The sequence below is a fragment of the Carlito syrichta genome, unplaced genomic scaffold, assembly GCF_000164805.1.
Source record: "Carlito syrichta isolate Samal-C Ts95f unplaced genomic scaffold, Tarsius_syrichta-2.0.1 Scaffold307196, whole genome shotgun sequence".
Taxonomy (NCBI): domain Eukaryota; kingdom Metazoa; phylum Chordata; class Mammalia; order Primates; family Tarsiidae; genus Carlito; species Carlito syrichta.
The window spans coordinates 30,719-46,430 of NW_007251292.1; the positions used below are offsets into that span (position 1 = coordinate 30,719).

The window sequence follows — 15,712 nt, forward strand, 5'->3', positions numbered from 1 at the left end:
ATCAACAAGGGTGACTGAATGATGCATATTTGTATACCTAACCCTTAACTGTACCCCACAATTTTAAAATAAAAAATAAAAAAATAAAGATACCAATGTGAAATCATCCAAGCAGAGTTGAAACAATATATAATAAGGGGCTATTGTGAGCCAGTATGAGTCAGTTTCAACACACACTGGAAGTTCAAGTACGGTTATAAGGATTAAAGGACATAAAGTATGTTAAGAAACTACCTCCAGGTATGACTTTTAATAATATTTGTTCATGCCTTCTTCCTGTCTCTTTTAGTAGCAGTATTCCTAACTAACAGCTGTTTTTAGTTATCTCCAGTGTACAGGCATGTTTTTACCTATCGTATAGACATCATTATGAACCTCATCTATTGTGTTTTATATGTAACCATTAGTGTTTTTCCAGTCAGTCTTTAAATAACACATGCAATAGTTTTATATTATGTCAAAATGTGTAACACTGGTCAGGATTTTTAAATACTTATTAAATAATATTAGTAATAAATATACATAATAGTGCCATATCTAATTATGATTTATGCTTTCAACAATTGTCAGGTTTTTTTGGCTTTCTATAATTGGATTTACTATAATAATGATGTATATTTATATGTTTTTCTGTTTGCTGTAAAGAGCATTTTTACATAGTTATTTTTACTACCTCCATCAACACAACCAAATAAGAGATAAAGGGTTCATTTATTGATTCAGCAAATACATATTGAGGAAGCGGTGTAAAAGATTATTCATAAGGTAGAAAGGAAAAAGGAAAACATTTCTAGAAGAAAATCTGTCCCATCTCTCACAGAGAATTGCATAGAGATAAAGAATGTGAGATAAAGCAGAAAAAAAATGACCTTTAGATTGAAAGTTTCTCTGTTTTTGTGTCATGTTTTAAATCAAATCGGCCCAGTTCTCCTTTACAAACATCACTTGTTTTCTCTTTCTGACCTAGTTTTTCATAACTCTTAAAATTCCAATGTTGTGATTTCCCAGGCAGGTTGCACTTCATCCTCTGACACATAACCACGTCTGTTGGGCTGAGTATCTGTCCAGCCTCAGTTTTCGTCTTGGCTTCTTTTTTTTTTTCTGTCAGGCAAAGCCTTTAAGCTACCAAACTTCCATGGAAAATTTCAGGCATTTTGCAAAACAGTGTCTACATAACTATAACAATATTTTGTTTTACTCTTGTAATTAGGAAAAAAACTACATTTAGGAAAACACATGACACTTATAAAGCTTGTTTTCCTCAAGCAAATTTTTTGACTACTTGGCATACCAATTTTCTTAACAAGAAAAATAAATGAGATTTAGTTTTAGTATGCAAAACCATAAGGTTCTAAACCTATTCAATACTGAAAATGTAATTGGAGCCACTAACCAATAATTAACTATCTTAAACAAAACCAGGTCATATGATTGATAGAAGGTTTTACAACCCAACTTAGGCTGATGACGTCTGAGATGAGTTGCTTTAACCATTTGTCATTTGTTTCTGACTACTATGAATTTTAGCCAATAAAAATATAATTAAGCTAATTATAGAAGATTTAGAGAATGGTTTTTATGAAATCCAATTAACAACAAGAAAATAGATTTATTAGTTCCATTCATAGGTATCTTTATTGCCGGTAATAAGCAATTATAACTGGAAGAAGCAATATATCACTCTTATGTAATTAGATTTTTTTTCAGTTAAACTGATAAATCAACAAACACTGAGGAGCGCCTGCTTTTTCTCTACAATACTCAGAGCTGACACTGTCTTTGAGGAAGAAATGATTTCTAAAAGCATTTTTATTTACAGAACATGCTTTTCACATTTACAATATAGATATGAGTGAGCTGTCTGGTTTCCTGACACCAATCTGTCTTACATAATTATAAGATAAACTTATGTATGTTAGAAAAATATTAACTGGCATTAAGTCATGGGTTACAAAGCATCAGAGACACTGAGGTATTTCTTGATCAACATAAAGCAAATGCACCTGGGATGAGACAAAAGAAGATTTCTCTCAGTAGTTCTAATATATTATAGACTTTTGCTACTGATAGAGAAAATAATTAAGAATCGTTAAAAACATATTTGTAAATGATGAGCCATTTTTGAGTGACCTTGTACCCATTTTATATTTTTCGAATGCTGGTATTTGATCTGGTCCTTGAATCTGCAGTCCCAAAACATGAGAAGAATAAACCTGAAAATAAGCTAAAATATTTTAGTTTAATTTTGTAACTACAGCTAGTAATATCCCTCAAAATATGTAGTTAAGAAAAAAACAGCAGAAATCTGTAATTACTTCTTAATAATGACCTACCACTACTTTGATTCATACTATGAATAATACGTGCAGCTAAAATTACTTAAAGTATGTGCTTCTTGGAAATTGAGTAAGTACATTTTCTTAGCACTTTTATTTTCTCACTTCAAAGTTTGTTCAATGGTAGGATTTTAGCAATGTTCACAAAGGAAGACATTATATTTTAATTCAAAAGTAGAAAAATGAAGCTAAAAGGGAATTGTCATTCCAGATTCATTAAATAATGTCTTGAAGTGGGTACAGGCTATGTTTAATTCATCAATACACATGGAGATCAAAGATCTCTTTCTTTGCAATAGTATAACAATGCTTGAGAAAACTATGTACTGTCACAGCAAATTACATTTTTTATGTGTGGAAGACAGGTAGAGATGACACTGGATTATTTTTGCAAGACCTCTTTCTGTGCTGTGATTCTAAGTACTTTGCTTTAAGTAGCTCACTGGAATATAAGTGGATAAACTCCCAGGGGGAGTCAGTACAGAGAAAGAATAGAAGTTCAAGGCAACTTAAAGAATATCTCCAGAACAAAAACCAGAAGGAAAATGTAGCAATTTAAAAAGAAGAAAGCAGTGAGATCAACAAGGTTTTCACATTCAGTTTCCAGGCAGCAAAGTCAGAACTAAGGAGAGTCAGCTCGCAAGGTGGCTTCATTAATCAGAAAATATAAGCTAAACTAGGCTCTTAAAATATTTTCTTTGTAACTGATCTTAGCCATGCTTCCTTGTACGTTCTATACCAATTTCTCTATGATATCTTTAGCAGATTATGCAGCCTTTTGGTCATTTTTGTATATTAAAATTAATTTAGCTCAATTAAAAGTCCTAATCCTGGAAAGTAAGTTTTACAAATTTTTCTTGTTATCTCAAAATAGGTATTAAAAAAGCAGTCTCAGGTATCCAGATATTTCAGTGATTACATACAGACTTGTTGTTTCCTTATTTTATGATATATGAATTTTATTTCCGTTTTAAAAAAAGTATGCAGCAAGTATTTTATTGTTTGCAAATGTCATAGGTACAATTTCAAGAAAGTAAGCAACTACCAGGTGTAAGCATTCTTACATACTGATTGCTTTTGGATTTCTTCTGGTCCTTGCCCAAATACAGATTTATATTTATCAAGCTGTGCTCAAAACTCTATTAAGCTTTTCTGAAAGTTTTTTCAAGACGTCAACTGCTTCTATCTGCAAATAATTCCTTCAAAATACCAATTGTTTCACAACTGAAACACTCAGGAGAAATATAAGTTAGTCTCTTTTCTTATAATGTCCGTGTCTGGTTTTATAATCATTAATATACTGGCATAGTAAAATGTATTGGGTATCCTTCTTTCTCTATTTTCTGAAAGAATTTGTGTAAGATTTTTATAAGTTCTTTCTTACCTATTTGGTAAAATTCACCAGAGAAGGAAAAAAAATTTTTTTAGATGTAATGATATTTTTGAACTGGATCCTACTTCTGTAGATATATTATAGAAACAATTAGAAATTGTACCAGAGTATTCAATGGTAGTAGTATAACAATTGTTTTTGGTGTTGATGATTGCATCATGCTTATATAAGGTTGAAATAACATGAGTAGTTTTTCTGACCACAACAAAATTAAAACAAAAGTCAACAACAAAAAAAATTGTTGTTGTTGTTGTTTTACAAAAAATTGTAAAAATTCCAAAATATTTAGAAATTAAGAACATTTTAAATAATCTGTGAATCAGAAGTAAATTATTTTTAAAATGTTAAAATAAATAGAAATAAAAACAAAATTATAAGTTAGTAACATTGACAAAAATAAAATAAAATCTTGATCTGATGAACAGAAAACCTGTGTTTATTAAAGAGATTGAATTTGTAATTAAACATCTTTCAACAAAGAAAATATCAGGTCCATATTATACATGGATTTTGAAATAACTATGATTAATATGTTCTTATTTCTCTAGATTAGACAACAGAGGTCCTCAACCCAAATAGAGATATCAAGTTTGTGTCCTGAGTCTTCTTCTGAGCCTCAAGAACAAAGAAATGTCAACCACTATCCACAATGTCCTTCTCAGCTTACATCTGGATAAACGGATACATGTGAAGAGAAAAGCACACATGGATAAATAGATTCAATACAGTCTTATAACGTATATATGTATAACCATTTACGTTTAAATCAAAATTAGTTGCAATTAAAATAAATAAAAAAGTTTCTTCTTAGTCACACTAATCACATTTCATGTACAGAATAACCACATATGGCTAGAAGTTACAAAAGTAAGCATTGCATAACATTTCTGTTATTGCAGAGAGTTCTACTGAACAACTCTTAACTGGTTTTATTTTGCAAATTTCTGTGTAACTGCTTGTACTTGTCACAAAACTTGAAATTGTTAATAACAGCATTTAGAGGATGAAGTTCTTGAAATTCATAAAACAGACACATGCAACATAAAAAGTTTTGCATTTAACAAGATTTTGAATACCCTGTCTAGAATTCATGTATGTAAAAAAAAGCATGTGTTATAATCTGATCCTAGAAGATAACATTTTTCCACATAAACACAAAATATTTTTGTTTTTCAGAAGTTTCCTGAATTCAAGAATGCAATATTGTATAAAACATAGAAAGATGGAATTAATTTTGTTCTGAATTTTACCAAGAGTATACACTATTTTATGCTACCTTTCACCAGTGACCATGTTTGTCATAGTATTAGAGTCACCAATACTATATACCTGTATCACCTTACCTAACTTTCCAATAACTAGTGATTCTGTATATAAATGCAAGCATCTGGCAGCTTCATCATTTCATTCAGCGTAGCTACGCTTGAGCATTTTCATATGGAATGTAAAATATTTTATTATAAATTAGTATTTCTCATTCTACCATCGTGAGGGATACACACACACACACACACACACACACACACACACACACACACACACACACAATTGATCGAAAGACAGATGAATGGATATGTTCCTGAGAATGTCTGCTCAAGAGAATGGAAGGCTCATTTCTCACTCTCTACTTAAACATCTCTTTAGGCAGCAGACTTGGCAGCCTGCTCCTACTTCACACTCAATCAGGGGGAAAGAAGGAGAGAAGTGGTGGGATTTAAAGAAGAAAAAGCAGTAGAGCGTCTACACCTGCTCGTTAGCATGTCTAGGATGTTTCCTTTTCTTGTGGCTCTAAAGCACGCCAAAGAAAAATGACTAAGCTAGAAGCACCTCCTCAGTTTTTTTTTTTTTCTTTTTCCTCAGTTGTGCCAAATCCTGGCAAGAAATGTCTCAAGTGCTGTCTCACCTGTCCTTAACATTTTGTGGTGAGCATGGCAGTCTTAAATGCACTACGTAGAAGAAGAAGGAAGTCAGTGATGGGACTAAGGAAAATCCAAAGGATCCCTAGAGAAAATGAGTATACCTTCGATCTGAAAACATTTTTAAAATGTCTTTTGAGACCATAACTAGAAGAAAGAGGAAAATGATTTACAAGTATGTGTGATATGAAAGAATGGTCTTCAAAGCTGGTTGGTTCAGGGCAGAGAAAAAAAGGAAAAGAATGTCAAAAAGGAAAAGAGAAATGTGCTTAAGAAACTAGACAGTGAAGGAGAAAATAGGTAAAGAATTTTATGTGAGCAAAAGGAAAATTAATAAATTGAAAGCCGTATAACCTCTCCCTAATCACAAAACACCAACAACAACCAAATTCATTTAAAGTGTCTAGGCTTTGCTATCATGACATCTAAGGACTTCCATGAGCTAAGAATCCTGTAAAACACCTACAAACTTCAAGATAAATGGAGCAAAAGGATTGCTGCAGAAAGAAGAAATGAAGATCCAACACAAATCAACTGTGAAAAATCCCCACAAAAAAAGCATCAAGCAGAAGAAGGAAAATACTCCAAGCAGTTAAATGTATTCAAGCAAACATTTAAGCATAAGAAAAATCACCTTGAACAAAACAATTCAGAAACTAAGCAAGATAAATTATCCCTCATCCCCTCACACACACATACAAACAGGCACAAAAGAAAATTGATTGAACTTAAGGAAATAGAAAAGACAAAACAAAAGATGATCAGCAATTGCTCTACTAAAATGATTTAATAATAGGCCAGAAAAATACCAAAAGAATAGAAATGAGATAAAAAGAAGCAGAGAGTTACAGAGAAAATTGTGCAAATACAAGGAAGGCAAAGTATGAGTAACATGCTTGTAATTGAAATCTATAAAGAAGAAAACCAAAACAATACAACAAAACTAATATTCAACTTTATAATACTAAGTAAGTAAATAAATCTTCCCAGAATTGAAAGAAAGCCAGCCTAAAATTACCTTTTGAAAGAAATTATCAGTTGTCTGGAAAAAAGGCTGCAAATATTGAACAACTCTGAGACAAAATAATGTAAAATAAAATATAGCAAGACATAATTTTTACCATATGATTATATATAAAAAATTACAATTTCTCTACATTGACAATAAATTAATTAAAATCCTTGCTGATTTATGACTTTGCTTTAAACAGTCACAGGGGAAACTTACAAGCTATTTGTGTTATAAAATTTATATATAAATACAGAAGACCAAGAATAACAATCTTGAAGAACAAAGTTGATTAGCAACACTAACTATGCTACCAAGACTTATAGTTCTACATTAATTAAATCAAAATTGGAATTCTTCCTTATCTTCAAATATTAGTTCTTTTATGAAGTATATTTCAGGCTTTCAGGCAGTTTTATCAAAACACTGCTATCATTCTTTGTTGTAGCAGGTGTAAAATAATTGCAGTACAATGCTGTTATGTCTGTTTTTTCTCATTTTAAACTTCTCAAACCATTAGTGACTATTCCAGTCAATAATCTTCAAATACAGCAATCTCTAACATAAGTCAGACACTCAACAAATAGAAAATAAATGGCTAAAATAGCATCAGTGATGAGATTTTCCATAGTCACCCAAATCCCAGAATGATAACTGAAACTTACCTCCTATATCTGGACGAAGTTTATTGTCATAGCCTTGAAGCAACGAATTGAGAATTTGTGTGATATCTCCTTCATGAATTTTTGGAGCCAAGACCCAAGTTTTGTTTACTGTTAAATCTTCATCATCTTCATCATCTGCTTTATCAATACTAAATAATTCAAAAAAAATTTAGATGATAGAAAGTTCAGTAGAATTGTATATAAAGAAAAAATAACTTGAGTATTACAATTGAGTAAGAAAATAGTAAGGTGGGGGAAAACAGGAAAATAGATATCCATCTGTAATTCATAGAGTAATACACTACTCTTCTCTTTATTGCTCATAAGGAACCCATCTTTGAGTAAGATCATTCTAGACTTAACAAGTCCTGTTTCAGTGAATCTTTAGTGCTCCAGTGAAAAAAACAAAAACCAAACACTGACACTGGTAAAAAAAAAAAAAAAAAAAATCAAGAAAATCTGTAGTGTATTTGGTTACTTATGTATTTCTAAAGATGTGCTTCCCTCCAGTAGTAATCAACCAACACATTATCTTAATATATGAGGAGGAACCCACTCACTCCCCAAAAAACCAGAATTATTTTTGGAGGGCGGGCCCCTTGAGTACAGGCTTCCCTGCTAGGTAAGTGTTCTAGGAACCCATCGGTATCACAGTACCAGCTAACATTGCTGTGAGAGGCTATGTTCAGCTTCAGTTAATTTTTTTTAAAGATTAATTCAGCACGTTTGCCCATTTCATGATGGGTGGTTTACCAGTGCACCTGCCCACACTGCGCTGAGTGTTCAGCAGTTTTTGACCCAAAATGGCATGACCCCTATACCCCATCTTCCCTATTCACCAGACCCGGCCCCAGAGACTTTTTCTTGTTTCCTGGAATGAAAAAAGTCCTCAAAGGGAAATGTTTTCCAGATGTAGAACAGATGAAACAAACAAACAAAAAACAACAGAAGGGCTAAAAGGAAATCGATGAATTGAAAAGCTGTTTTGAGCTGCAGAAAAAGCATCTGGATAGGTGTATTGCATCAAACAGAGAGTACTTTGAAGGGGACTGAAGTTCAAACATGTAAGAATAAATACACAATTAAATTCCAGGTCTTGGGGGGGGTCCCCCCTCATATTTAGTCAATTTTTTATGCTACTCATTCAGACCTCTTTTTTGGTGGAGGGAGCTAAACATCTTTGCAAACACAGCCACCACTACCTTTATCCCTTTATCCTTTTTTTTTTTCCAGTCAGAGTCTCACTCTGTCGCCCAGGCTGGAGTGCAGCAGCCTGCTCAGGGCCACCGCAGCCTCGACCTGCTGGGCTACGGCGATCCGTCCGCCTCAGCCATCCAAGTGGCTGGAACTACAAGCGCGCGCTACCACACCTGGCTAATTTTTTGTAATTATTATAGAGACGAGGTCTCGCCAAGTTGCCCGGGTTGGTCTTGAGACCGCAGGCTCAGGCAATCCACTCACCTCGGCCTCCCAAAGTGCTGGGATTACAGGCTGAGCCACCAAGCCCGACCCCCTTTATCCTTCTGAAGTATTAACAACAACATACATTTAAAATTTAGCTTTTAATGAATTTAACATCTCATTTCATTTTTACAATACCACTATTAATAGTTATTATCAACAGATGAATAGGGTGTATTAGATTCTCAATGTTTCTTCTCTCCCTCTTGTCAAGGAATTATACTTCTCACCCCTATCACTTCTAACTTAGTCATGTGACCTGTAATACCTTCCTGCAGGAGGATTATACATCCCATTCATGTTGAACTCAGGTGTGGCCCTGTGATTGACTTTGGCTAATAGAATGTTGGTGATATAAGTCACTACTGAGCAGAAGGTTTATTGTCAGTGACATTTATTATGTCTCTCTTATCTTTCCATCAGATGCTACTCATGCCAAGAGACTACTCCATTACTTCACTCTCAGAGTACCAGTGATATTGACAGAGACCCAGGTGAACTATAATACATGTGTAGCCTGCATGAGAAATAAACATTTGGGGTTCTAAACCACTGAGATTAGGGAGTAGTTTGGTATCACAGCATGGCGGAATGTCTCCTGATTGACAACCTATAAATACATGGTCAATTTTATTTTCATTTAGTATTTGAGAAAACAAATTAAGAGATGCTAAGTAGCATATGCCTCAGTTCTACAACTACAAACTCTCACCAGCTACTCCCACCAACACCTCAGTTTAACCTTAGTTAAACACAGACTCAGTGAAATCTCTGCCAAAACAATTTTAGTCCCCTAGACAAAGATGTAATGCAAGCAAATAGAAAGCTTTCTAGAGGTCAGAGGCTACCTTTCAGACACCAAAGTTCATGTTCCGTCCACTATTATTATATCCTGTTTCTTCAGAGATGAAGAAACAATCTGTGAAAAATTGATTAACTTGACCAAAGTAATATTGTCCAAATGGTGGAAATAGGATTATGACACCCACACTACACAATGAGGACAATAGAATATTGTTTTCAATTTGAGAGAAATTTATAGATGAGTATAAAGGCTTTGACTCTGTACTTCTAAAGAGGCATGAATTACTACAATGTATATAAGGTTCAAGTTAGAACCCCTTGGATTCCTGGAGAACAGGTAGTTAACATATTTCTACTTAAGTACTCCATTGCAGTAATTATTTTGCTGTATTTAACTTTGTAAAGTATATGATACTGAACTATAGCTATATAATGTCCTTCAAATAATCTTTTATTATTTTCTTTAAATAAATAAATATATAGATAGAAAAGTCAATGCATTAAACATACTGAAGTATTAAGAATTCTTGCTGGTGGGTCCCTCTGAAGTTTTCTGTTCTAATTAGACTTCCTGAAATATTGGCGGCAGCTCAAATTTTCAGTTTCTATTTAGCTCTAAATTCCGGTTTTATAGAATGAAACATCTGGTGGACACAGGCAGGCCACTTACACATACAAGCAGTTGATTTTTGTTTTTGAAATATGATTGTAGTCAAATGGAAGTTTTTAGAAAAAAATAAAAGTTTTTTCTATTTTTTATGGTAGCAACATTTTGGTAATCTAAAAACCACATGCTGATAGTGATTTATATTCTCCTTTTCCTGGGTAGCACAGAGAAAATATGAAAATTGACCCCAATAGTACTACAAAACTATCTTTTCTCATTTTTGTCAATAGCAAAAAGAAAATTTCATTGTAGTTAATATGCTTAAACCTTCTCTCTAAGCTATTTAAATTACCTTCAGAATATTCATCAATTACTTTGAGTATTATATTCATGTTATTTTTAGTGATTAAAAAGTATTTGTCATAATTTTTAAAACATTGTTTTTATAGAATACCTGATATATTGATGTCTTTCAGAGGCTGAGGGATTTTTGTGACATTTACAAGTTTTGGATGACTTGACGCCTTTCAGAGGCTGAGGGATTTTTATGACATTTACAAGTTTTGGATGACTAGTTAGTATGATTTTTTAAAATATGCTCTGAGAATTTCTAGACTCATTGTTCTTTTAATAACTTAAGTGAGTTCTATTTTACCCCTGATGGAAATACTTTTAAGTCCTTTATTATATCATTCTATTCATTTTTTATTATAATGATTGACATTTTGATTATTATTGTGATTGAGTACCTATAATTCACCATTAAGTGCCTACCACATTTCAGGAACTATGTATTAGTTTCCTTTCACATGTTATATCATTTAGTAACAGTAATTCCATTAAACAAAATTAATATACCTTCTTTAAAGGTGATTTTAAAAAGACACCTGCTTCCCAAAGGTTTTTGCTTCTCACATTCTCAAATTGCAACCTGTAACTACTTACTGAAGAAAGTTTTTAGTCATATAGTATATCATTTTTAAGCTTACTAAGCTCACTTATTTCAATGCATTATACAAATTTCTTTAATGACATAAGAAATGACTGTATGTGCAAATATCTTAATGACACTATTACTCTTCTTATGTACAACAAAAACGAACTTTGAACTAACAACTAAGATCATTTAAGTAAAGACAAGACATGCTATGCCATAAGATCATGAAAAAAAATTCATATTTATCAATGGAGAAAAAATATATGCCTACAGCAAGTCAATTAATTAATAAAAACTATTTTCCATGCCTAAACATTCATTGAAGTTTGCCCAGGACTATCTTGGTTTATATCTACTGTCCTGGAATAATTTTTACTAGCACCCTTTCACTCACAAAATGGCCCACTTGGATGATAAATTATATAGTCACCCTGTAATTAGTTCACATAAAGGTGACTGTAAATGTCCTCGTTCTGACACATGAGGCAGGCTCTTCCATAAATCTGTTATGAACACAGAGATGAAACTCAAGGCAACTTAATAAGTTGCCCAAAGAATGTGACTAAACCCTGATGGAATGTTGATAGAATATTTTCCCCCAAAATTTGGAAAAAAATGTAAAACTTGCAGGTAAAAGGCTCTGATGAATCACTTTTGTATTACACTGAAGAAAAAATATAGTTACTGCTCCTTGCACTAAGTATATACACATGGGAGAAATCCACGGGAAAGTAAATATAATAAATATTTTGTGACTGCTACTTCCTAGTCAACGCTTATGGGTTAGTTAATTGGTCTTGATAGCCTCATGAGACGAATACATAGTTCCTGAGATGTGATAGGCACTTAATGGTGAATTATAGGCCCTCAATCACATAATAATCAAAACATTAATATTATAATAAACAATTAGTAAAATTATGTAATCAGGGACTTAAAATTGCAGCATGTATATTAGAAAGTAAATATCAACTTTAGTTTTTCATATTGTTATTATTTGAGATTACCATAGTCCTATCTCCTAGAAGTAAGTATGGCTAATAAAATCGCAATAGCGAGTTAATCAGCTAATCAATTTAAAACCCAGAAAAATAGGTAGATACACTTAATCAATGAATTCAAACTCTTGACATTTATATCTAGAATATAATTAAATAAATATGTTCAGAAATCATGACTACTCATTATTATTCTTGTCATTTTATTTTATTTTTTTATTTATTTTGAGTCAGTCTAACTCTGTTTCCCAGACTGGAGTACAGTGGCACAATCACGGCTCACTGCAGCCTTGACCTCCTGGGCTCAGGAAATCCTTACACCTCAGCCTCCCAAAAAGTTGGGATTACAGGTATGTGCCACCATGTCCAACTTTTAATTTTTTTTATTGTGTGTAAAGACAAGGTCCCCACTATGTTGCCCAAGCTGGTCCCGAACTCCTGGGTTCAAACAATTCTCTCGCCTCAGCCTTCCATTCTTGCCCAGTCATTCTTGTCATTTACATATCATTGAATGTAATTAATAAACTGGGTCATTTTACTATTCTCATTATTTTAATGTTAATATACACAATTGACTTAGTTATTTTAGTTATCTTCATGAGTAATCATTTACATATTTGAGAAAAAGCATAACTAGTTGGAATGAAACAAAACATATAGGTACATTCCTAAAACTGATATTTTACATAATTTTATATATCTACCAGGAGCTAAATTCAAGTTAAGCTTTCTTAACTCAATTTCCATAGTTAATTACATGTAATCACTCAAAATGTTCTATATGCTTAAAATTGTATGCCCCACACTAAGCAGTCCTAGGAGCACAAGATGTTTGAAGTAAGAGCATGTTAGAGGTTCTCATCTCCTTCTTCTTATAAAAATAAGGAGACTGGAGTTTTGAAAATACAAATAATGTAATTAAAGTCTCACAGCTACTTAATGACAAAAATAGTTGTGTATGATTATCATATTCACAAACAAAATGATTTTAATAATCCAAATATATCAATGATCATACTTACCACATTGTATAGTCATTACTTGGTTAAAACATGCTGAGAGGTGGTAAAAATAACTTATAAAATACTTTAGAAACTCGTAAAAAGGAGATAACGATGCAATCACCAACTGTCTATGAAACCAATACTCAGTTTAAGTAAAATCCTCGACATTCTTCTCCCTTCCCAGAGATTATAATTATTATAGTGAATGTGATACAACGTTATAGTAAACATAACAACTGTATTACTAGTTCATTATTGCAGTTTACTATTGATATCCTTTGGATGGTGCCTCCCTCAAATCACGTGTTGAAATGTGATCCCTAGTGTTTGAGGCGGGGCCTAGAGCGAGGAATTTGGGTCATGGGAGCGGATCCCTCAGGAATGGTTTGGTGCAGGCCTAGTGAAAATGAGGGAATTCTTGCTCTTTTGAGTTTATGTGAGAGCTGGTTGCTTAAAAGAGCCTGGCCCTTCTCTTACCTGTCTTGATTCTGCTCTTGCCATGTAACACACTTACCCCTTCTGTAAAAAGTAAAAGCTTCCTGTGGCCTCTCCAGAAGCTAAGCAGTTGATGGTGTCACGCAGAACCATGAACCAAACAAGCCTCTTTTCTTTATAAATTTCTCAGCCTAAGGAAGTCCTTTATAACAATGCAAAACAGACTAATAAAACTATGTATCTATATATCCCCAAATGACACAGGAGTACATATAGCTATAATAAATTATCAATATGTAGCCGGGCTCTGTGGCTCAGCCTGTAATCCCACGCCTTTGGGAGGCTGAGGTGAGTGGATTGACTAAGCCGGCGGGTTCGAGACCCGCCTGGGCAGGCGAGACCTCATCTCTACAATAAAATCAAAAAATTAGCCGGGCGTGGTAGCGCGTGCCTGTAATTCCGGCTACACGGAAGGCTGTGGTGGAAGGATCACCGGAGCCCAGGTCGAGGCTGCGGTGGCCGGACCGGTCACTGCACTCCAGTCTGGGCCACAAAGTGAGACTCCAACTCAAAAAAAAAAAAAAAAAATTAGCAATATGTATAGTCACATGATTCATTTTGCCAGCCTAATGGATGTAAAATAGAATCTAATTTTCATGTTATCACATTTCTGTGATTATTAGGAAAGTAGAGCACCTATTTATATTTATGGGCCATTTTGACCTCCTATAAACTATATTTTCAGTTTGGATTTTAATAATAACTTTTTAAACAAATATAACATGATTTTAAAATTAAGCTTCATTTTACAAATATCTATTAAGTGATTATTGTATGCTGAGCTAGCATCCATTATTTCTTGATGCTAATGATGAAAAGATGAGTAAACTAGCCTCGAGAGAAAATTTACAGATATAAAATAGAAGGTTTAGATATTGGTATTAATCTTTTAATGATAGTGGGTGTTTTGAACAAGTCATTAAATATCTGTGAGCCACAGCTTCCTCATCAAACTTTTAGGATTAAACTTTTTATAAACTCATAGGTAGTGAAGAAATATTATAAGTTACTGCAGTTGTCAAAGATAATTTAGTAGTTCCTCCTAAAAATGACAAAGTAAACATGCTATCCTCTCTCAGAAATCAGTCAAAAGTAGCAAAGAAAGAGAAAATAGATTCTCAAATTTCATCTTTGGTAAACAAGGAGACTTCAGAAATCTAAAGTACAAAATTGTTGGAAGGACTATAGATATCTGAGGAAGCTAGGAGAATAGTCCTTTTGGGGCCTGGGGCAAACTCTTGATGCAAGGTCAAAAAATCAGACGCACTATTGGCAAATGTAAGTCTTCTCTAAAACTGCCTTGCTAAAAAGAAAATAAAATGAAAAAAAGCTTGAGACTGAAGGACGAATAAAACAGTCATATACAGGGGTGCTAAAGAAATGTATACACATCTTAAGTGATATTATCTATGTATTACTTTTCGAAGTTGAATTAAATTACGGTAGCAATGTGTAGTATGACATTTGCTCAACTGTACTTCCACCATTTTCTTTGATTGTTCTGCCTGCTGCACGGTGATGCTATCATTCATTTGATTAATGCCCTCTTTTGAGCGAATGTCATACTTAAAATGTGTATACATCCTTTTGACACTATATATATAATGTACAATATTATAATACATAATATTATATCCCCTCTGTATTCTTGAATGTAGTTTTCTTTTCATTTTTTATTAATTACCAATTCATTTTTGTTTGTCATTTAAATTTTTAAATATGCTTTATGAAATAATTTTGTTTTTGAGTTGGAGTCTCACTCTTATTGCCCAAGCTAGAATGCAGTGACACACTCACAGCCACTGCAGCCTCGACCTGCTGGGCTTAGGATACCCTTCCACCTCAGCTTTCCAAGTAGCTGGAACTATAGACGCTTGCCACCATGCCTGGCTAGTTTTTTTAATGATTTATTGTAGAGACGAGGTCGCACAAAGTTGCCCAGGCTGGTCTTGAACCCCCAGGCTCAGGCAATCCTCTCACTTCAGCCTCCCAAAGTACTGGGATTACAGGTCGAGCCACCATACCTGTCCTTTATAAAATAATTGATTAATGCTATATGTTTCTGGGGTAACACATTATAATAGGAA

The 15,712-nt window shown here is 33.4% G+C and overlaps 1 protein-coding gene across 1 annotated transcript in view; it reads right to left on the minus strand.

Annotated features, from left to right (window-relative positions):
* Positions 1-15,712, minus strand: part of LOC103266464 (gamma-aminobutyric acid receptor subunit gamma-1) — a 57,457-nt gene that overhangs the window by 26,809 nt on the left and 14,936 nt on the right. The window contains exon 2 of the mRNA XM_008064099.2: positions 7,320-7,468. Within this exon, the coding sequence (XP_008062290.1) occupies positions 7,320-7,468 (149 nt within the window). The remainder of the gene's footprint in view (positions 1-7,319; positions 7,469-15,712) is intronic.